The sequence below is a fragment of the Scophthalmus maximus genome, chromosome 18, assembly GCF_022379125.1.
Source record: "Scophthalmus maximus strain ysfricsl-2021 chromosome 18, ASM2237912v1, whole genome shotgun sequence".
Taxonomy (NCBI): Eukaryota; Metazoa; Chordata; class Actinopteri; order Pleuronectiformes; family Scophthalmidae; genus Scophthalmus; species Scophthalmus maximus.
Window position 1 is genome coordinate 3,775,001 of NC_061532.1, and position 22,702 is coordinate 3,797,702.

At 45.1% G+C, this 22,702-nt stretch overlaps 1 protein-coding gene across 3 annotated transcripts in view; it reads left to right on the forward strand.

The window, feature by feature from the left end:
* The window catches only part of enah (ENAH actin regulator), a 113,886-nt gene that overhangs the window by 4,311 nt on the left and 86,873 nt on the right, over positions 1–22,702 (forward strand). The window contains exon 1 of one of the 3 annotated variants that reach the window (XM_047328421.1): positions 21,024–21,181. The exons of the other annotated variants lie outside the window; for them this stretch is intronic. Within the exon in view, the coding sequence (XP_047184377.1) occupies positions 21,168–21,181 (14 nt within the window). The 5' untranslated portion in view covers positions 21,024–21,167. Of the gene's footprint in view, positions 1–21,023; positions 21,182–22,702 lie in introns of those variants that run through there. 3 annotated transcript variants of the gene reach the window in all.

The window sequence follows — 22,702 nt, forward strand, 5'->3', positions numbered from 1 at the left end:
ATCGGTGAACTGAATGTTATCACGCTCCAGTGATCTCTTCTGAAGTGTTTTGGGGAGATTTCCTTTTTTTTCAAATCGCAGCTGACTCCTCGCCACCATCTGCCCCTTGTTCTCCTTATCTCCTTGGCTCCTTCTCTATACCCTCTGCAGCCATCTCTCCGCCGATCCGTCCTCAATCGCGCTCCCTCTCTGTCCGAGGCCAGAGAGAAGCCGCTTTGTAGCCTTTTCCCAGCCTGGATTTCTTTTCCATCCATTCTCCGTGACGCGCCGTCCGTCACATCTCATTCTCACATTTCTTATTTATTCATCATCTGTGACGTGAGAACAGCAGAAATGAGTAATTATGTATCGGTCCGTCTCAATACCTTTCCAATAAAGCGACAAGTGACAAGACTTAATTTTTCAACGTATACCAGCTGCCATGCCGTTACCCTGCATTGATTTTTGTACTATACCGCCACAAAAAAAATGGTTGTTTTGAATGACCGAGGCTTCATTGGGTTTCGAATCCCAGTTCAGTCAACAAGAGACTCTAAATTGACCGTAGGTGTGAAAGTGCCCCGCCTCTCGCACAATGTCAGCTGGGATTGGCTCCAGCTTCAGATGTGTCAGTGTGGATTACTTCAAATGAAAGAAGTATTAGAAAGTATAGGCCTTTCTATTTTTCACGCAAATTTAATAAAAACTCACGGTTATTTTTGTGCTGAGCCTCTGTCCTTGGTCTTCACGGCAAATAGCTGCTGACCTTCGCTTTTCACCTCCCCTGATCATCTTTTGTCTCGTGTTACCCAAACTCACTCAGCTTCATGTCACTGAAATCAATCTGCTGTCTCGAGGGTTAGTCGAAAGGAAAAGAAGTCATCCGGTAAATACTGCTGGATATTAAGCTCTATAACAAGAAGTTATGTACACAAAAGACTTAAAGATTTTTCCTCCTGTGTGCGTTGACAACCTGCAGTCACATTTCCCTCTTCCCCTCTGTCACGTCCGTGTTATATCAAGACGTGAAGGTCTGCTGCGAGATTAGCGGCAACGTCCCACTGACACTTCATTTTCACTTTTCACACACAAGCTTTCACCCGCCCGTTAAATCTGTACATTTGATATTGATATTTTCATGTTGCAATGGTGTAATTTGAGCATGCTGGCAGTATTGATTGTAGCTTTATTTATGTAGTAGTAGTACTAACAAACAAATTAATAAAAGTAATGGAAATTAAAAACAACTGACAAGTCTAGTTGTTATTGAGAGAAGAAATTGAAAGAGGGAACAGTACCTGTGTCCGTTTGGAAAGGTCACAGACTACAGCACTGAATGTAATAGGTGTTTTGAATATTTCTGTGTGTGATTGACAGGTAGGTTGTGAGTTTAACCTGTGAGGTGACATTCCCTCGCCGTCCTGTGGGATTGGGGGAGCTGCTGTCACCGACATCTCCTACAGGGCAGGGGAAGGGTGGAAGGCTGCGACCCTGCGGACAGGCGTGTGCACCTGGGGCTCGGTCACTGACCGGGACATGATATGTGCTGTATGTGTGAGGGAGTGTGGGACAGAGTAGATGCACAGATGGCTGCTGGGAAGGGAACACTGACAAGTGTACAGCCTATACTGTACATCTGCCAACATGCACAAACACCAACTGTTTCTGCCATAAATCACATTCATATGCAGCTAATTAGCAAAAGTGTGTGTTCGGCTGTGATATGAGGGTTGGCGTTCTTCAACATTGTATGTAGCACGCCTAACCTTAACCGGAGGCTTTTAGGTGCCAAAAAAACCCAACCATAAACACCATATTCATTTAGTTGAACATGAATTATTAGTTGCCACAGATACTTTGGGGAAAAAAGAATGAACATATTTAGGTAATATTGGCAGCAGATCCATTTTATTTCAAAGTTTCAACAATCTATCAATCTTTCAACATAATCTCATATGTCGCAAAAGCTTTCATATTAAATAATGATTTTCTGTCGATTGTTTACTCTATTAATCTATTAGCTGTTTGGTCCATAAAATGGTGAAAAATGTCGATCGTGTTTCCCAAAACCCCTGAGATGATGTTTTGTTTTGTCCGCACACAAAATAAATTTACTTTACTGTCATAGAGGAGCAAAGAAACCCGAAAATATTCTCGATTAATCAAAATAGTTGACGATTAAGTAGTAGTCGATTACTAATCGACTAATCGATTAACTGTTGCAGCTCTATGCTGCATTAAGGATCTGTCAGGACACTTGACATTTGGCATTTCAGAACAGAGAAACCGCCATTCATACAAATATATAAAGTGATAGTTAGTTTTAAAACCTAAACACTCTAATTGAAATTTTGCAAAACGTAACAGCCCAGACAAGTTGTCAGTTCTCTGGATAATTGGCTCTCTGGTCTGGGTGGAGTGTCCTCGTCACTGCAGACATCTTGACTTGTCATTGCAGGAAAAAGCTTACGACATCACGGACGGCTCATCACGGACGGCTCTCACTGACACGCCGTGACGGTGTGTCAGTGAGAGCCGTGAGCCAGCATGAACGAATACCGGGGGCCAGAGACTGAAGCTGCTGAATTCAGCCATCATCCCGCTACAGCTGCGGTTTACCCTGCCGTGACGTGTCAAAATGCCGGCCTGCGCCCTGAGGTCACTGGACAAGCTGACTGGACTTGTTCCAATAGGAATAATAAATGTTTCAATTTCTTCCCACCCTAACAAGGAACCAACCCTGCAAGAAAAGGAGTGTGGAGCTCAGACATCAGATCATGCACGCTGTACTAGGGATGTCACCAGAAAGTTGGTAGCCACTGATAAAACCATTCAAATTCTGCAAATATCGCTATTAAATTCGATACCGCGCACACCTGGGAGTCAAATATTGACATAATGTGTTCCTCCTAAGGTTAAGCCTCTTACCTTGACTTTAAGCATCAACACTAAATGCCTGACCTCCCTAACATTACGCTAAAACCTACAGGTTCCCCTGAAACCCAGTCTTTACCCTCAAAAGGCTTCTTTGTTCCGACTGCGACACAAGTCCCCATGGGTTGGTGTGTGTTCAGGTTGAAGGTTATGAAAACAAGCCCACACGTTCACATGTTGCCTAACCCTATCATAACCTTAACCAAATACTAACCTTAACAACTGACCCCCAAATCTGCTCCCCCCCCCCTCCATTTGGGGAGACGGCTGTTGTCCCCAGTTGGATAAGCTGTGCCCAAATAACTGGTCTTTAGTTTCAAATTTGTTCCAAAAGGTAGCCTATGACACACACACACACACACACACACACACACACACACACACACACACACACACAAATGCTTCTTTCATCTGAAGTGGTCGTCCCGACAACGCAACAATGCCGCCAAATTGACACTCTTTTCTCAGCCAATTGTATCCTCGCTAGCTCTCGAAGTGAGCGGAGAGCGGTGTTGAGAATTGCAGCTCCAGGAAGGTGGGAGAGAGGGCAACACATGGTCAGGGGAAGGAGGCGTGTAAAGAGCAAACTGTGAAACATCGCAGTCAGGCCTCATTTGGCCCCCCATAATGAGGCAACCCCGGTCAAACCTCTCCATCTTTGTTCCGCGGGACAATGGCTGTGCAGTGGGAGAGCGAATCATCCGACACATGAACTGCCCGCGGTCAGCTGTGCTCAACATGCTGCGCTGAAGGGGGTGGGGCTGGGGGCTTGGTGGTGGACTCAGGCCTGCCAGAGAGGACACTTTACCCTTCACTCTTCATCAGCATCTGACAGGAACCCAGTCAACTTGCTAAAAGTCTGTACGCAGTTCCAATGTTCCATGGTTGTCCAATATCCCCTTCCCTTCACTTTCAATTCCTTTTGAGACGTGGAGTCACAGTGGAGTTATTTTCCTGTCATATCGGCTATAAATTTGATTATGCAGACTGCCAGACTTCGCTCAATAAAATCCCTAATTCTGGGTGACGTTCCCTCTCTCCTTCAACATAAATGTTGCCCTGCCCCGCCACTCCTGATTCATTTTGGTTTAATCGGCCAGATGAAGGTCAAATTCTTAGTAGAGGAAATATGATCGCCAGAATTAAATCCTCTCATAATTTAAAGAAGATAAAAGAAAAAAATAGTTGATGTTTTTAACATTGAAGCCCTTAAACGGACAGCTGTGACTTGCAGCACACGTGAAGGGGAACATCTCTGTGTCGACAGATATCCTTTGTTCTACTGTAAGGCTGGAATTTACTGTTTACCAGAGGAGTACGAAATAAAAGGGACACTGTCCAATATGATGACAGAATCTCATGTGCTAATTGCGATTCGCGATTAGCCTTACTGTCATAAACTGTGCGTCATAATCAGTGCAGCATTCAAAATACTCACACAGGGCTGCAGTAATACCGCTTTATTACTTTAAAATGAACCAATACTCGGGACACTTTTACCCGTCCTAACGATTAAAACTGAAATTAAAAAAAGCGCAAAAGAGAACTTGCATGCCGTAAGTTGAGTATAATTCCTGGTAGACTTCAACAATCGAACAAACTGCCCTGCCAGCAAAACAAGTACAAACTGTTTCCGTCAGCGGGTTGGTTGGTTGAAGCACTTTCTGTGAATTTGGCTTCTTGCAAAGAAAAAAACAATTTCAATACAGGAAATAATGAGTTGCAGTAATCTTCACACATATAGGTGTTCTTGAAATGAATTGAAAAAACTGAAAAATGTATTTAGTTGGGCAAATATACATTTAATGTAGTAGTAGGAGTGCGGCCTAGGGTTGTCACTCTTTCATAAAGACGATGCGGAACAAATTCAAACTGGCAAGTAATTAATTCAAACTAATGATAATATGATATTCATATTTTAACAGTTGGAATACTTCTCTCCACACTCGAATGATTGTTTGGATTTTCAAATAAAAAGTGATAACCCCAATGTGAACTGCACCATGACAAGCTTTTCACAGGGTGAAGTGTCTATAAGTGCCAAGTCCCTCTTTAATGCAGGGTTGGGAAACGATTCTAGGAAATGGTTTTCTAATTACTTATTATCAAAATGAGGCGCTCTCCAGATCCCTTGTTGCAGCGTGAGAACGGGACTCCCACTTTGTGTGTGTGTGTGTGTGTCTCCTGCTAAATTATTCATTTTGGCTGGGTAAGGCCGCAGTTTGCACTCGGTTCACAGCAGCTCTGTGTTTTCACTTCTCTCCTAAATGTTTTTCTTTGCAGATCGGGCTGTGATGTAGAGTTTCAAATTGTTGGTCGCCCTACAGTTTTGGTACCACCGTCCTTAGTCTTAGTCATCCTGACTGGCCCCTAACTTATGATTTGTCGTCACTGTGAAATTCATTTTTTTTTAAAGCATGCACTCATTCTTTACATGAGCATCTAAATCTCTTGATCAGGGGACAAAAATATACTAGTTGGATGCAGAATCCAGGAGTCGCTTAGCGGGCTTTTATCTAAAAGGAGACCCGCCATTGGTTGCGCAGTAGTGGGGCAGCCTGCCGGCTGTGTGACCCCCTCACATCCCCCTTCTTGTAGAAGCAGCCCCCTCATCTCTAAAACAAGACTCCTATTAAACTTTCAGAGGTCTCTGTTGCCACGCTTTCCCCCCGTGACAGCCCTGACCGTCACACAGCTGCCGTTCAAAAGCAGCCTGCGAGACACCTGTTGCCCCTCGAGAAACACACAAACAGTTGTGGTTCTACGTTATCGGTTAGCCTGACCTGGGGGCCCACGGTGGTCTAAAGGCACTGGACAGGTGCTGCAGTTGTCTTCCTTAATCTTTTTTTTTTGCCCCTTAATAATGTTGCTGTAACTTTGCTGTTTTGGAACGACGTGTTTTCTACCTGTGTTTGTGTGTGTGTGTGTGTGTGTGTGTGTGTGTGTGTGTGTATGTGTGGGCTGGAAGAGCTCGGACAGTAATCTTCATAGTTGGCGTCAGTCAGATTTTACCAGATTACTGGTCTCTCCGCCTGGGAGAGTCCAGCAGCGCAGGAGGCCATAGGGCATGATTGTTTTTTTTTCTGTCTAAGCCCAAAATGATTTGTTTTACTTCAATGACGGAGATGGTGTGTACTTTGCTCTTCAGGCCAGTGGACTGTGGAAGCAGCCAGGAGAGCTTTGTGGCTGACAGGAACCCCCTTATTTGTCAGTGTTTTAATGTGGCAGCACATCAGTGCCTGCATGCTGTAAAGCATTCTTGTGCGCGTTTGTATTGGTGTACTCTGGGGTTAGACCGATTATTGGTGCTAATATTCACAATATTTATGGTTGTCGGTTTTGGCCATTTTTTTAAGCGGATTTGCCGATGAAATAATCCCATTATAAAATGTACTGCTTTGTCTCTGATGCAGCCGCGGTCACTGCTCTCTGGACTTTAGCAATGTCCCGTCCATGTTTGTTTCAACCTCATTATAATGCTGCTGACAGCCCGCACTTTTTTTGTTAAGGTCATGTTGAAATGTTTTGTGAATTAAGGCATTTCAACAAAGTGTGTGCGTTAAGAGTTTGTCGAATTCTAAATTCACCTTTTGCCACTTTTTTTTTTTTACTGCAGACAAATATCCGTTTCAAATATCGGTTATCGGCCTCTTAGATTAGTAACAATCGCTGTCAGAAATCGGCCCTGAAACTGCCATATCGGCTCGACCCCCCCTAGTGTACACCTGGGCCGTTGGCCTCCTCTGTAACATATCAGCAGGGGGCAGGGTTAAGATGACAGTCAGATGGGATTAAAGGGGTGAGAGCCTGGGTGAGACGTCAATCTGTTTTACCACAGCCGGGCAGGGACGCTCACCGGCCTGCTTTCCAATGCACCGCCTCACCTCACTGTGCTGTATTTTAAGATATGCCTATATTTAAAAAAAGGCACCAGGATCTGATTTTATCCCCCCCCCACGACTCCGTCACTGATATGTGACCGCAGGGTCAGCCACTGAGTTGATCTGATGGGCAGTCTTTGTGTCTCTCAGGGATAATTCATTAATGTCCTTTTTGTTGGTATTTTTTAATTTGCCCATAATCCAGCATCTGCTCATAGCACTCCCAGATTAATTCTGTTGCACTGTGCTTACTTCAATTACACTAAAAAAGTTATTCATCCTGGGATAGAGATTACAAATTCCTAATAAAAAGACTGTGTTACAAAATAGAGCAGGGATGCTCTAACGAAAAGATTCTATAGAGTGGCATTATGGGAATCGCGGCATTTTTGGGATTCAACGCATACTAATCTCCCACAAGTTTCCCCAACTTCATGCAAGGGGAAAAATGTTCAAACACTGGAACAGTTTTTAAAAGCTCTCATTCAGTATTTAACACAGCAGCAAGGTCAGCAAACTATAATAAATGGCATAGGTGTTACAAAAATAACAAACCCTAACCATAAAGATGTATTTGGTTCCACTAAAGTGGTGCCCTCTCACATCAGCTGTGTTACCACAGCCTTGTTAAAGAGAAGGAGCTGCTTTAATGATACAATTTAGAATAAGTGTCTGCATGCTGCCGCAAAAAGGGTTGACCCGCTCACATCCCGAGCCTGCAGTCAGTTCCTTTATGCTGAAGAAACAAATGACCTCAGTTATCTGGTTTAGCCCTTTTCAGTACTTGTATCTCTATCAAATTTGTGCAAATCACATTCCCAGTGTTGCTGTTAGCGCCTCTGTATTATCAGTGTAAGTGCTGTATCCACACATGTAACCCCAGGCAGCAGATGTCACTGGTAGTAAAAAACTAGAAGAGGCTTATGTGGCAGCCTGTAATGCCTCTGCCAACCTAATGCCCAACGCCCTGCCCTGCCAGCGAGCTTTTGTGAGTGTGAGAGAGAGAGATTGTGTGTGTGTGTTTGGTGGGGGCTGTCGGATGAGCCGGTCCAGACTGGATGCTCTCTTCTTCCTCTCACACTCACCGCGGGCCCTTTCCGTGTGGGAAGGGGTGCCAGCTATTGCAACTCGCTGCCTTTTTGTTTGGCTACGTGTAGCCGAGGCCGTCTGAGCCATCGCGGGAGGCCGGTCTGATGTGATGCTGTGATTTAGACTTGTCGGTGTGCGTGAAGAGCAATAACAGGTGGCTGCTCTGTGTGTCCATCTGTCCTCTCTTCCACACATGTTGGTCCTGCACGGGGGCAAGGGTCACAAACTACGATCCGAGTAGTCACTCAGTCCATACTTCCACAAAAGACCCATTTGGTGCCGCCTAGTAACAGCTATGCCCTTTACCTGGTTGTTTGCACGTGTCGTGCTTTTTTGTGTGTTTGTCTTTTAGTGGAGCAGTTGTATCAGGGTTCATTTTTTATAAAAACGGTATTTATTGATAAATGGATTAAAAGTAATAAATCCCAAATATTAAACCGTGGATAATTAAAACAATCGCCACAAGTATCTTCATTTAAGAAAAAGTCATGAGATAAAAAATGAGTTTTTTTTAAGAAGACATTTAAAAGAGGGCACTGAGTTTGCCTGAGATTGTCAGCTGAGCAGCCCTGACAGCAAAGGCCCCTTTTGTGGCAGGTTCAGATTCTGGAACTGTTGGTATTGGCCCTGCCAGAGGTTCTCAAGCGGCAAACAGGCTCATGGGGAGTTAGTGGATTAAAGAAAGGCAGGAGTCTGACCATTCAAGGTTTTAGAAACAACTGATCTCGGTCAAATATGTCAGGTGTATAAAGCTGAATTGCGCAACATTAGTCAACTGTCAAAGGACAATTCAGGGTTGAATATAACTCTTAAGTTTCTGCCCCCTTTTTTAATATAATCAGATATGACACTTAGACTAGAAGTGATGTTAATGCTGCTAGTGCTGGGGTCAGGTTGTGTAGCTAATAGTATAGTTAATTTGGAGTCATTCAACTGCAGGAAACCCAAAGGCAAACATATCAGTGTTACCAGGCTTTATTAGAACACAGAGTTGCCTATCATCCGCATATCAATTGAAATCAATATTATGTCTGTACATGCTAGATTGCACAGGGGTAGCAAGTACCGTATATAGAAAATAAAGAGGGCCAAGAATTAATCCCTGTGGGACCTCATTTTTCAGATGACTGATCGAGACATGCTGCACGGTGGCGTAGTGGTTTGCACTTTCGCCTCACATTCTCCGGCTTCCTCCCACAGTCCAAAGACATGCCGAATGGGGTTAGGTAAATTAAAGACTCTAAATTGACAGGTGTGAATGTGAAAGTGAATGGTTGTCCGTCTCAGTATGCGGCCCTGCGATAGGCTGGCGACTGTCCAGGGTGTACCCCGCCTCTCCAGATTGGCTCCAGCCCCCCCACGACCCTTAAATGGATAAAGCGGTAGACGACGGATGGATGGATGATCGAGACATTGTATTCCACTGTGTCAAAGAACTGAGAACTGACATGGCGTAAAGTCCTACATCGTCTGCAAGCAGCAAGTCATGCTTGACTTTGACAGAGCAGTCTCGGTATCAAGACCTTTCGATGAGGGGCCCCGAGAGACCGAAGCGATAGTATGATCAATAAATCCAGATGCCGAACGAGCGCAGCGCGTGGGATCTTCTTTTCACACGACGAGGCTCGCCAATGCATCTGCATCTGTGATAGTTGTACGTGTGAACATGAGTCTTTGCTCAAATGTTTAGTCAATGTTAGTGAAGTAACAATTATAACAATAATCTGCTGCTGAAAATAGTCCCCATTGATTCACTCCTAAGGAACATTTGTTAAAAGCTAGTGTCCTGCTGCGCACGTGCGTGCGTGCGTGTGTGTGTGTGTGTGTGTGTGTGTGTCTCTGTGTGTGTGTGTGCGCGCGCGAAACCTGGAGCAGTGTATGTCCTACATCTCCTACTGTGTGAGTCAAGTCTGCTCTTATCAGCTCGAGATAAAGCAAAATGCTTCATTTCGGCTGTACAGCTTATCTATTCCTCTCTGTCTCTCTCCCCCCTCCCCTCCTCTTGGCTTCCTGCTCCCTTTCCATCTTTCCACCTCCCCTTAATTTTCTGAATTCATATTTCTGATTTGTATTCCCATCAAACTGTGAATGCCAGCTGTTGAAGACACTGGTTTATTGAATGTTTGCATGTTTCAATTCAATTCAGATCTTATAAATCACAGTAATCCTACAAATCTCTGTCTAAGTCTCAGAGACTACAGGAACAGGGCTTTAGTCGCCGTCTGAATTCCGTTCACAGTGACCGCACTGTAACCCTTCCGCCCTCCTCTCCCTCCAGCCTCTTCGCAGTTAAACGGCGTGTCACATTCTGTGCTGATGCAGCGTTTTTGCACAGCGAGAATCACTGTAATCAGAAAGGTAAAAAAACTGATATTCCAGCCTTGTTTTTGCTTCCGTCCTGTTTTAGCTCTTCAGCGGATCTTTAACAAGCGAACACCGTTTCGAACTTGCAATAAAATACATCAGCTGTTCTGTCTCGGTCTCGTTCTCATTTTTGTCTTCATCTTTGTCTTCATTCATTCATATCTTGTTCCTCCATCATCTTTTCCTCTTCTCACGCCTCACCTCTCGGTCGCTTCTCTCAGTTCTCTCTGTCTTTCTCACGCCCACACAAACAGATGGGTCGTAGCTATTGTTTCACACGGCAAAAGCGGCCATTTTTTTTAAGGGTGTGTTTTTATTTTGGTGCGTGTTGGAGACGGAGAGAAATCTCCAACTTCCTCAGCTCAGAGTTGGGAGTTATATGTACACAGGCTTAAAGCCACAGCCCTGGTATATCTGAAATGCATCCTCTCCAGTCTCCACTGGAGAACATAGCACCACTTGCACTTGCTGAGAGTTAAAGTGTGATTGTTATTTTGAGATATGGGGGGGGGGGATGTCATTGCTCAAATCAAATCAAACTGTGACGGGACAATTTAGAGTTGGCGGCCCGCCGCAGTCTAGGTAATTAATGGGGAAACACTGACTAATAAAGTAATTAAATTACAGTACAGTAATGTAGCTGTTAACCATTGTGCACTCTCTGATTTCAGATGAAGTTGAATTCCCACTAAATACTGGTTAGGGTATTTGTTGCGGCTCAGCTGTGGTGAAAACATGTGATTTACTTTCTTCATCTTCCCCTTTTTTTGGTCATACATTCATATTCATGATTTCAAAAATTAGGGGAAAACAAAATGGCTAATTTAGCATAGAGTCATTTTTAAAAATTGTTTTAGTCCTTGTATCATATAAAATTAGGGATCTTTAAGAAGGGTTCTAATGGAAGACGTCCTGGTGGGAGGAGGGGAGCTGTCGGCTTCATCAGGGCTCTTTGTTTCTTTTGCTGATGCTGTCGCTGAACTCCTGTTGTCTTTGTGAAATTCCGTGCCGAGTCAAGACCTGCAAACAGCAGGTATAACAGTATATCTGCCAGTACCAGACATGGAGGACCGCAGCTTTTATTTTGTCGACCGAGCACTTGTGTAACATTCTTTTCACTCTTGTCCAACACTATAAAAGAACAAAACAATCTGTGTAAATGTGCCGTTATCAGTCCGTCAGTATGATGGGGTGGCACTCGCCGCAAAGAGTGGATGGTTTAAATTGGAGCCGGAGAAGAATTTGACTTTCACATCTTTGCTTTCACCTCTGCAGAGAGCGTCAGTCGGATATCTCGGCGACGTGATTAGATTGCGGCGGCTGCCTGGATCTGAGATTTCTCTCTGCACAACAGAAGACTGTGAGGTTTTACCTCGCTCTTTGTTTTTCATTTTCTCTCAGTGAGTCCTTTCAAGCTAGTTTCTTCCAAAAGGAGGATGGTGATTAATGAGATTGGCATCTCGAAAGAGTAAAACCTTTCCTTCGAGAACTTTGATTTTGTGGCAAGCTGGTGTATTCACTTTCTCACTTTCCATCCTGGGCCTCGCAGACTCACTGGAATGGGCTGAAGAGAAGGAGGAGGAGGAGGAGGGAAAAGTAAAAAGGAATTAATTTGTTGTCTCGTGAATTTGATGTCTCGCTGATGGGTAAAGTCAATTCCCCCCCACCCCACACTTTAGGGGAGATCTAGTAGTTCTCGCATCTTGCCACATGGGTGGATTATACAACAGTTAGTGTGCACATGTAGTGTATTTTTCCACTGCCCGTTAAGGTTTCATAAAGGAATGTGAAACAAGATATGTGAACGCACACGCACACACACACACACACACACACACACACACACACACACACACACACACACACACACACACACGTACACGCGCTCTTCCAGTGCACCAATAAGTTTAATGACTCCCCAGGTGATTTATATGTTTGGTTGAGACTGTCTCGACTCGGTCTCATCTCATCTGGACCCAATCACACCACCATAAACCACAGTGGGTACGGAGGCCCGGAGGAATCTGCCCCTCACCTCTTTTGCCTCAAGGTTGATTGTCATGTGGATTGTGCAGCAGAAAGCCTTTTTTCATTCCTCAATTTCTTCTATTCACGTCTGAATGGCATGCCCAGGAAACTGCCCGATGGGGCCACGGTTAACTAAGATTATTTTCGGCTGCAGGCCCGAGAGTTAATAAAACCCTGAGAACATATTCCCTCTGATTAACACAGCGGCATCTCGAACTTCAAAGCGGGAATGAAATAAAAATTATGAAACAGTCAGTGACTGCATTATAAAATGGCCAACAGGATGATTAATGAAGGCTTGCACCGCTGACAGTTTGCAGCCTTTAAAAAAAAGAAGAAAAAAATAGCTGTCAGCTAAAAGCCCGACATATAAATTCTGAAACGGCTTCTTCTCCTCTGCAGGCTGGATTTCTCTGTGCCCCCTCCACCATCAATCAGCTTATTCTCAGTCTTTGTACTCTCCCTCTCACCACACCACAGCGGTGGTCTGGATCAAATGCTCTACCATCTGACCACTGTATCTCCGAGGCTTATTAATATCACGGTCAGGATGAGCTGCTGAGGCCCCAAAAAGGGAGTTTAGGTCAGAGACTGAGTGTGTAACCCTCTCTGCATCCCGTCAGTGGAGCGCAGGCCTTATCTAACGGCTCTTCCGATAGTAATGATGCTGTTATTCAGCGTGTACCTGTGAGCTGCCGCAGGGGTACTCGCCTGAAGCAGTGTGACCCTTTTAACCATGGGTCGGTTTGCTGCTCCAGACTGAAACATCTCAACAACTGCTCGCTGATTTTGACATTTTGAACAGATATCCACGGTGGCTAGAGATGTAACCCTAATGACTTTTGTTTTACCCCCTGACTTTCTCTCTGGGGCCAGCGGCAGGTCAACCGTTTCACTTCAATTTTGTAATTTTTAACATTTACACTATGGACTGGTAAATATCTATAATATATAGTTATATAGTTACTAATATAACTCTGCTTTAACAAATATCTTGGCAACTGTCGGACAAATAATCTAGCATATGAGATGTGAGAGACTGTGATTCTCAGATTTTTCATTGCGTGCCATCAGGTCAAAAATCTTGTTGAATTTATTATTCAAATTTTTTTTTGGAGCTTAGGTTTACATTCAAAGTTCATTGATTTAGCTGTCTGGCCGTCAACTTTCTGTTTCTCTCACTCGCCTTTGTGAGAAAAGACTGGTGAACCCAGTGGAGCATTTAGCAGCGACAGAGACGTATTTCTCCCAGGAGCTGGTGGCGGTGACCAAAAACGGAGCTCAGATGTGTAATACTGCCATACTTTTTTGCCCATTTAAAAATAAATCGTTTTTATCTACAGTAGTTGAGTAGTTGCAGCATCTGTCCAATTATTTCACTTACTGCTGCATTAACTACTTAACCTGCTAAAGATCAAAAAGAGAATTTGGACCTCTACTTTCACCTTTATATTGTACATTTCTGTATGTAGTTAGGATACACTGTATGTTAGAGCCGTTTCCGGAGAATGGTTGATTGTCATATGCCGACTTGAGATTGTCTCTGTGGTGAAACCTCATCTTGTCGTCATCAAGTAGTCGCCAAACACGTTCTCCTGTGGAGCCTTCACTTGTATGTCATGCCAGGAAACGGCTCCGCGTAAAAGCCCCCATAATGAAACACCCACACGCTCACAAACAGACCCCTGTGCGAGCGGAATTCCACGGGCTCAGCACAAAGCGGCCGCAGAGGAGGCGGAGAGCGTGCAGGGACGGCCTCCAACAAAACCTTTTCTCCACGCTGCTCTCCCCTTTTAACACGGGCACGGAGCCAGCGAGTGGAAAACTGCACACTTATTTTTTTGTGAAAGGACGCTGGGGGGAAGATTTTAAAAAGCTGCGCTTGTGAGTGCAAAAACACAATCATGTCCTCCGTCGTCCTCTGATGGACCTAGACGACACGCAGTGGTGTATATGTTTTTTATAAGAGATGGTTCTTTACTATGCAAATAATCCCCTTCCACATTCATTCCATCCGTTGTTTACAGAGAACATTGCCTGCTGCAGCTTTAAGAGGGAATCTGATGACATGAACATTTGGATCCCTGAGCTTGAGTTTGCCCATCTTGTTCCTTTTTTAAAAAATATCACTGCCCTTGAGCAAGGCACTCAGTTTAGCAGCTGGTCAGTGGCTCAACGTAGACGACTAGATGTAGCAGACAACTTTCACACATGCAACTGTCTGTGACTACAAACACGTTGTTTGCCGGGGGGCCTGGTGGCAAAAGCGCGTGTATTCTACAAACTTGTGGATAATTAACGGCCGTAGAAACAGAGCGAGGGCTTTGGGACAGTTCCTACTCCTGACTCAGTGTTTGATTATGCTCAGTATGTTCCAAACCCCAAAATGCAGCAAGATACGCCGCTCTCGTGTTGCATCACCCCGCGGAGCTGCTGTCAGATGCAGTGGATTTAGCTATATTTGGGCAAAAAAACTCGAAGCATTTTCGGAACATAACGGAGCATATGGATCCACAGCCGGGGGAGCGGATTGTGCCGCAGCAGTGGTTTCTATGGACATTTAATACTGGTCGGCCGCAACAAATCATGTTGTTTTTGGAATTCATCATAAGAGACATGAACTCAAGCGGACCACGGCCAGTTCATGTGCGAAAAGAATTTAACGTTCAGTGTTTATACAGCTCCCTTAAAAGCCTACGGGGGGGGGAAGCAGGGTATATGTAGAGGCGAGTAGTGAAGATAAACAGCCTGAAAACTAATTCAGTTCAGTTGGGGTTTTGAGTTACAGCGATGAAGCTGAGTTAGAGCCACATTCACACGTCCACCCAGTACACCTCATCTCCTCTCATCCAGCCTCTGCCTGACATTCTGCCCCTGCTGTCCTTTCCCTTTTCACAAACGGGCCCTTTCACTGTTCCCAACACCTCCCCGCCGTCATTTCCCACCCCCGGGGGGGGGCGGGGACTCGCTCGGCGGGGCGCTCCGCCAGCATCCGATCCGGGCTTGGACCATGCAGCTTGCGGGGCGTCGGTGCCAAAAATATCTCCCCGAAAACAATTAGCAAAGCGTCTCATTCAGGGATAGCAAAGTCTCGTGAAAAATCCTGCCACGTTGCACTGTAACAAAAGCTTTGTTATTGTGCGCAGGAAACTCTTCCATGATGTCTAGTCTCGTGTCCACGTCACCAACACACTGGGAGTTTGATGGACTGGACTCTTGGTGCTTATTGTGGCAACAGAGCCCTGCTACCAAACACAGCTAGTGTTTGCTTTTCATACTGCGCATATATCAGCACGATGATGCTGACTCATCTATGTTTTCATGTTTTTCATACAAACACAAGCACACGCGCCGCATGTTCCCTCTGTCAGCAGGTTTAACTAGTCAGGCAGTAATATGCAGGGCTCTGACTCTGGAGTGATAAATCCAGGGCAGAGGTGCGTGTGTTTGTGTGTTTGTCAGTATGTAGGGCTGTGTGACATGACCAAACTCTCATACAGTGATAGAGATGAAATCCGATTGAGGTCATTTCATGGCCTGTTCCTTGTTACACATCTTTGCAGATGTAAGTTGGGTCCAAAGCTGTTCTTCCATCTTCAGTGGTGGGTTGTGGGTAAAAGCCTCTCTCAACGACTGTGTTTGGTTGTTTTTTTGAACAAAAAACTTCTGTACTTTTGGGGCTTTCCTAAACAATAGTGCTTACAGCAGTTAGTAATCTAAATGCTGTTGGAAAAAGAAGTTGTGTTGAACCCGATATTGGGTCAGGCGCGCGCACACACACACGCACACACACGCACACGCACACACACACACGTCGCTCTGTGTCTCCCTAATCCTGTCAGCCCATTGGCCCGTCCCTCTCTCAATGGAATGAAAAGCACATCACCATAGCGACCACATCAATGCATGAGAGGTGAGCTGAGGAGATGAGAAGCAGAGAGAGAGAGAGGGAGAGGGGAAAATAATGATATTAACTTCACACAACATGTTGTCAAAGGGCAACTTGGATTTAGAATATCCGACACCCAGGTCACATAGAAAAAGAAAAAAACATTATTAGATAAGACACCCAGACTAGACAAGGCCAGGTTTTAAGATGATAATTCCGAAAAAACTCCTGGGGATGTGGCTCAATGAAGGGGGCACACATTCATCAGGATTAATCCCAGACTCTCTGATGATTGAAAAAAACATATTGTTGCTCCTCATAAAATCTTGGCATATGGAAAAAGTAAAAAGTAAAGTAAAGGGGAAGTAGCTGTTTCACAACAGAGGGAATGGAGAAAAAAAACAAGGTGTCTGTGATGAGACTCTGGTTTCCTGTCCTGCCGTTCAAGGAATGGGAGTGGGGGAATGAAACCAGCGGCAGCAGGACCTGCTCTGTCCGGAACAGCACGACAGAGCCAGGATGCTGGGCAGGGTCTTACAGGGGAAGCGGTCAGTTATGGGTAAAAGCAATAAAGTGAATAAAAGGGCTGGATGAATGGACGGAGTGTTTGAGAGTGGGCAGTGGGGAGGCCGGTGGAGTGAGACACTTGTAAAGAAAGTGATACACTGGCTCTATCTCTGTTTAGTCAAGGAGGACTCGTTTCATTGCCATGGGAATTTCTCGTTTCCTGACACGCCTTCTTTTTCTTTTTTCTCATCACAGTTCTTCCTCATTATCTTTCTCTCTCCACTGGTTGTATGTAGTGCTCCTGTACAACTGTGGTGACGTTAACCTTTCTACCGCTTTTGGAACATAGATTGGAAAGAGGAATGCATAAAAAAAAAATCTGCCTGCCCTGATGGGATGTAGAATGAGTGAGTCTTCATCCTACTATTGATTTGTCTTCATTAAGGTTCCTTTTTAGACCCTTGCAGCATTGATGGCCTATTCTTAGTTCACCATAGACTTGAGTGGGAAATAATAAAAATGGTGTATATATTAATCTCATCGGCCACAAGGGTCTAACGAACCATCCTTTCTCCGTTGAAGGATGTATTGATGGATGAAATAAGGATTTCCTAGAATTGTTTCAAGGCGAGAGTGCGACCGGTCCCCCTGTGAGCTCAAACGCCACTAATGGGTTTAATTTAGGACTTTTGCCGGGATTTTGAAGAGGATTAGTCTTTGTGAGCCCATTTAACTTTCTGTACTGAATCAAACTGACACAGTTTTGTCATAGATGTTGAAGGACACACTGTATCTGATTTGGCTCTTTGGTTGATGGAACCCTGGATGAGGAATCTGCAGATAGAGCAACATGCTGAACCAACAGGTCTCATCAGAAAACACAACTGAATCCTCGGCTTTCTTCCTCATTCCCCTCTGTAGAATGTCCCCTCTTTTCCCTCGCTCGCATCTTACCCTCGCATCTTTGTCCCTCTCGTGTAAGACGCGGGGAAGAGATGCAGGAAGAGATGTGAGGAAGCGGCGAAGGGCGGTCTCTAGTATCTGCGTTCCTGTCTTCTCCAGGCAGGCTCCTCGCTCCTCCTAAACGTAACAAGGGAATTGGGATGTCGTTCATGATGGCAGGGACTAATGATTTCCGGGCCACTCAGGGTCCATCGATCCGGTGGGCGTCAAATCAATCCTGAGTGCGGCCGGGCTATACACAGAGCACTGCGCAGTAATTCAGAGCTTGGACACATTGTCATGACAAATGCATCCTGAAGGTCTCGGAACATTTGACGGAAGAAATGAAAACCCCTGCAGATTTACACATCTCTGACCACCTGACGTCAGTGGCAGCAGGAAGTGGATGTGAATGCTTTGAGACGCTGTGAGACTTTGTTTGAAGCCTCAGCCCCTTTCACACGTGATGTACAGAACATATCTGCCTCCATCTGCTGTATCTGAGGCAATTCTGCTTCCCAAACCGGGCACTTGTTTAATTCCTAAAATGTGCTCTCTTGCTACATGTTAATCCAAAAATACTTTTTAGATACATTCATTTCACAGTGCAGTTGGCATGTATGAAAAGTGAAAATACCCGGAGAGAGGGTTGGTCAGATAGTTTCTGTTCTGCGGGCTTTTTACCCTGTTGTCTTTGTGAGAAGAAAAATAGATTCATAGACTGATCCACCGAGACAGGGGCCCTTCACACGGGCTCGTAACCGATTTGTTATTTTCTTTGTGTATGAGAGACTGAAACCGAGGTGATGAATTCATTACTCTCCTTCTGCGTGATTAACCTTGTGCCGCTGTGCCGCAGCATTACTGTTTATCTGATGGCATTCACTTCAGACTCGTGCCGTGTTTACCGTGATAAGGAAATGTTACAAGGTCTGACCTCGTGAGAAGTCACTTTATATATAACTGGAAAGGGACCAGGGAGATTAGCTCAGCGGATATAATCGCTTTCATATTTAAGCAAAGGACATGATCTGCATTGTTTGGAATGGGCTATACTGAGGCCTATTAAATCTTATTACAACATAATTAAAAGACAGTTGTTTAGAGAGAAATTATCACATTTCAAATTTCAAATGCATACACACATTGCCTCCTGTCTCCCGGTGTAAAAAATATTTGGATATTTGAAAAAATATAGGTAGGTGTTATGGTGCGTTCCTTTTGAACTGGGAAATTGGAATTTCTGAGTTCCCAGTAAGAAATTTCAACTGGAACTTCCCTTAAAGTCGTTTTTCTGACTCAAGACACCTCACCTCACCTCAAAATCCAAGATGGCTGCAGTAACTGTTCATTAACACCTCCTGTGTCATTTATGTCTCATTCAATCGTTGTAACACACAGTGATGTCAAACTCCTACCCATGGACATGTTGCTACGGTGATCGTATGCGTGTCGGTATGCTGGTGTCGCTAACAATGTCAAACAGTGGCTGACCTGGCTGGAGCTGGTATTGCTGCCGGTTAAACGACTCGTGCTGGAATGCGGTCAACCCGGGTGTGACACCTTCGAGTTTCCCAGTGAGCCATGAGAGTTTGACTGTGAGCCAGCATGAACTGGAACCCTGAAACCAAATGGAATCCAGCCGTTAGTGATGCACCGATCCAGCTTTTTCCGTCTCGATACGATACCGATACCTGGGCTTAGCGTATCGGCCGATACCCGATACCGATCCAATACCACTGTTGAATTAATAAACTGTACACCAGGGTTCCCCAATTAGTTTTAAGGGTTCTTCTATACACCAACACTAAAAAATTTTTTTTAAATAAAAGCACCCTGGCAGGCTAACACCTTTTTACATCTGTGACTCAAGTAAGAAGCATTTTAATTTACAGCACCCACATAGAGGCTCAACATAAAGGAAGACAGTGAGGGAGCAGTAGTTCAAAAGGTCCCAGGTGTGTGGGATATATTCTGATATTCACAACAGCAAAAAGCATTTATTAATAACACTATAGCAAGAGGCACACAGATATGCATGCCATCAATACCACTAGTGTAGATTTTTAAACCCATCTGCAAAAATGTCCACAAATTGAGCGGGTCAGCAGCATCTGTACAACCCTTCACCTCAAGAAGAGCAAAGCGAGCGACTTTGTGAGACACGCACGTGCCATGTTATTAATTATCTGACTTACTTGGATATTTCACTCAGAGGACCAGCGGATCAGCTGGTGTGTGTGTGCGCGGGATATGATCCTTTTTTTTTCTTTCTCCACCACGCGGTACGTCTTCACGTGTACGCGCTCTCTACACAAGCGGAGGGCGACGTATGGCGTGGGATGACATCGAAATAATGTAGAGCAGTGCGCACCTTAATCTCTCATGTTGCTCACTTACATTCATATTAAGACATGCGCGTCCGAGCCAGTGGATCGTCGTGGACTTGCGGGTCAGACACTTGGCTCCTGCGGGCTGGATGCGGCCCGTGGGCCGTCTAATGGGTTTGGGTGCTGGTCACCTCGCCACGTGGAAGACGGTGAAGGCATCAGGCTGGACTCTAACATTACTTTCCTAACTTTGTAAAATGTTGTCGCTCTGTGTTTGTTGCTGCGCATGCGGCGGACACGCGTTGTAGCGGCGTCACTAACATAGAATTGAAGTGAATAGACCGGCTCATGGATCGGCCTCATTTATCCAATATCCGATCCAGCTAATTAGTCAATATCGGAGCCGATATCCGACACTAATGTCGGATCGGTGCATCCCTACCAGCCATCAATCATTTGACGTCTCCGACAGGCGAGCGCGTTCACAGGAGAGGAAATGTCGGGGTGGAAGTTTCATCATGATTACATTTTAAACTTAAAATGACACGACCAGTTTTCGACGAACGTCTTAAAACTAGGATGCGTCTCGAAAGACCCCCTGACCACCCTGATGGGAACGTGCCTATGTAGGTGAACATTTCAAACTGCAGCTAAAACATTCCTGAGGTTTGGCTGAAACTCGGAAGGATGATGTCACCTATTTTCCTCAGTGGCATCAATTGTTTCAGTTGACACGTTTCCTTCTTTGGTAACAGATGGTAACATCTGTGTCAGAATGACTAAACCTTGCATTGGTCGGGCCTCAACAATCCCTCACCTAATCCAGGCTGTTGACGGGTTCAGGTCGGAATATCTATTTTTGGATAGGGCAGAGAGGCATTCTTCAGTGGGGGCTGCCTCCCCCAATGACCCCCAACAACTGAAGACTCATTGGACCCCCCCAACGCCCCCCACCCTCCCCCCACCGAGCTGCTCCACTTTTAACCCTGGCACCAGCGAGGTTAGTGAGTGTGGGCGGATGTGTGTCACTGTCCGTCTGAACACCGCTTGAGCCCCCCGCCCCCCCTTCCGAAGTCAGACAGCCAGTCCCGCAGCCAGCCAAGCAGCTGCTCAGTCTGCCAGTCAGTGGGGAAAGTGGACACTTGAAGAATTAGACCGAACTCTTCCAACGGCAAGATTTTCCTTGAGGTGGAGGTGCCGGATTCACCCAATACTGGTGCCAAGATGACTCGTGACTCGTAAGTCTCAGCGGGTGTTTGAGCAGCAGGGGAGCTACTGTAAGATTTAGGGGTCACGACATTGTAGTAGTCAAATATCAAATGGAAGGAGAGATAATCAGCTGTATTAAAGATTTTCCTTCCAGTACCCTTCAGGATTATCACCGTCAGTAGCTGGTCTAGCATTTGCAGTGCAGCACAAGCTCTTAGGGATATGAGCAGCCAGCTTATTGTTGAGGATTTCTTCCCGGTCTCTGAATATGTATGCCTGCTTTTCTACCTGTCTGTCCGTGCTGCTGTTTTCGTCTGTTGGGCTTCTCTTCCCACTAAAATGAGATACCAGTTTTAGCTTTTAGCACCGTCCACCTTTTTCATTCATTATTTCGGAGGCTCTGTCTAGAAAAGCCTCCCTCAGCAGACGAGAAGCTCTTATATTTATAGAACTGCAGAGGCTGTTGAACTCCTCGCGTTCCAGTCAAAGGGACTTTCTCGCTCAAATACAGGACAGGGCTCGTCTCTCCACGAGATGATGGGACACCTCTGGTGCTACTGTTTTATCTACTCTCACTTAGGGGTGGGCGATCTGGCCAAAAGATCATATGCTGTTCTTTTGGGATGGAATCAAGTGGAAGTGAGCCAAAAAAAAGTGAGCGTCTTATGCCAGAAAGGATCTTATGTATTTAAGAAAATAACACATCCGGTCTTTAACTTGGACCAGCAGATGTAGAGTGTACATTCACTTTCACTAAATGTTTCGACAGGTTGATTGTGTTACCTGCACAACATTTGTTACTCCAGTGGCAATGAAGGTTGTCGCCATCGATTTTGGTGAAGTACAACCAGACTTTCGACCGGTCCACTCTGCGTATGTGCTCCGTGTTTCGGGCAGAGTCCGACTCAGACGCACAGATCTCTTCCGGACGATCTCTACGATTCCTCTGAAAATCATATCACATACCAAATTAAGATCGATTACGGTATTAGACCGCCAGATCGCCCAACCCTGCTCTTACTTGGTCTGAAGAAACATCAAATCTCTTATTGTAAATGTGCATGTCTGCGGTCATGATGAGGAGTTTAAAGTTCCTGCGATGGTGAATTTCTCTACTACTGTAACGGTAGCTGCTTCAACACATGCACTGAAGTACATTTTCCAGAACTTTTTTCCCAGATGGGCTGTATTGGAGAGCGCAAATGTTGCTCTGGACTTTTTACGAGTGAGCCCTTGTGAGAATCCAGCAGGAAAATCTCTGCAGAATTCACAGCAAGTGAGTGGGCGTGTTGATGACTGTGAACAAAAAAACCCGTCTGCTTTCTGTAGTGGAAATATCCTGCCTCCTGCACGCTCTACTACAGGAGGTTCTGGAAATGTTCCTGCTGTGGTTTGTTGTCATCCTTATGGATTGCAGTACGCGTTGTCGATTACATGCGCATAAAGAGTTTATAGATTTCCAAAGCGTTATGGCTTTCCCTCATAAAGTTGCAGTGTTGACCTATAGCATCCATCGACTTGTCACCTTTTTGTCGCCCTTGCCTCGGGCA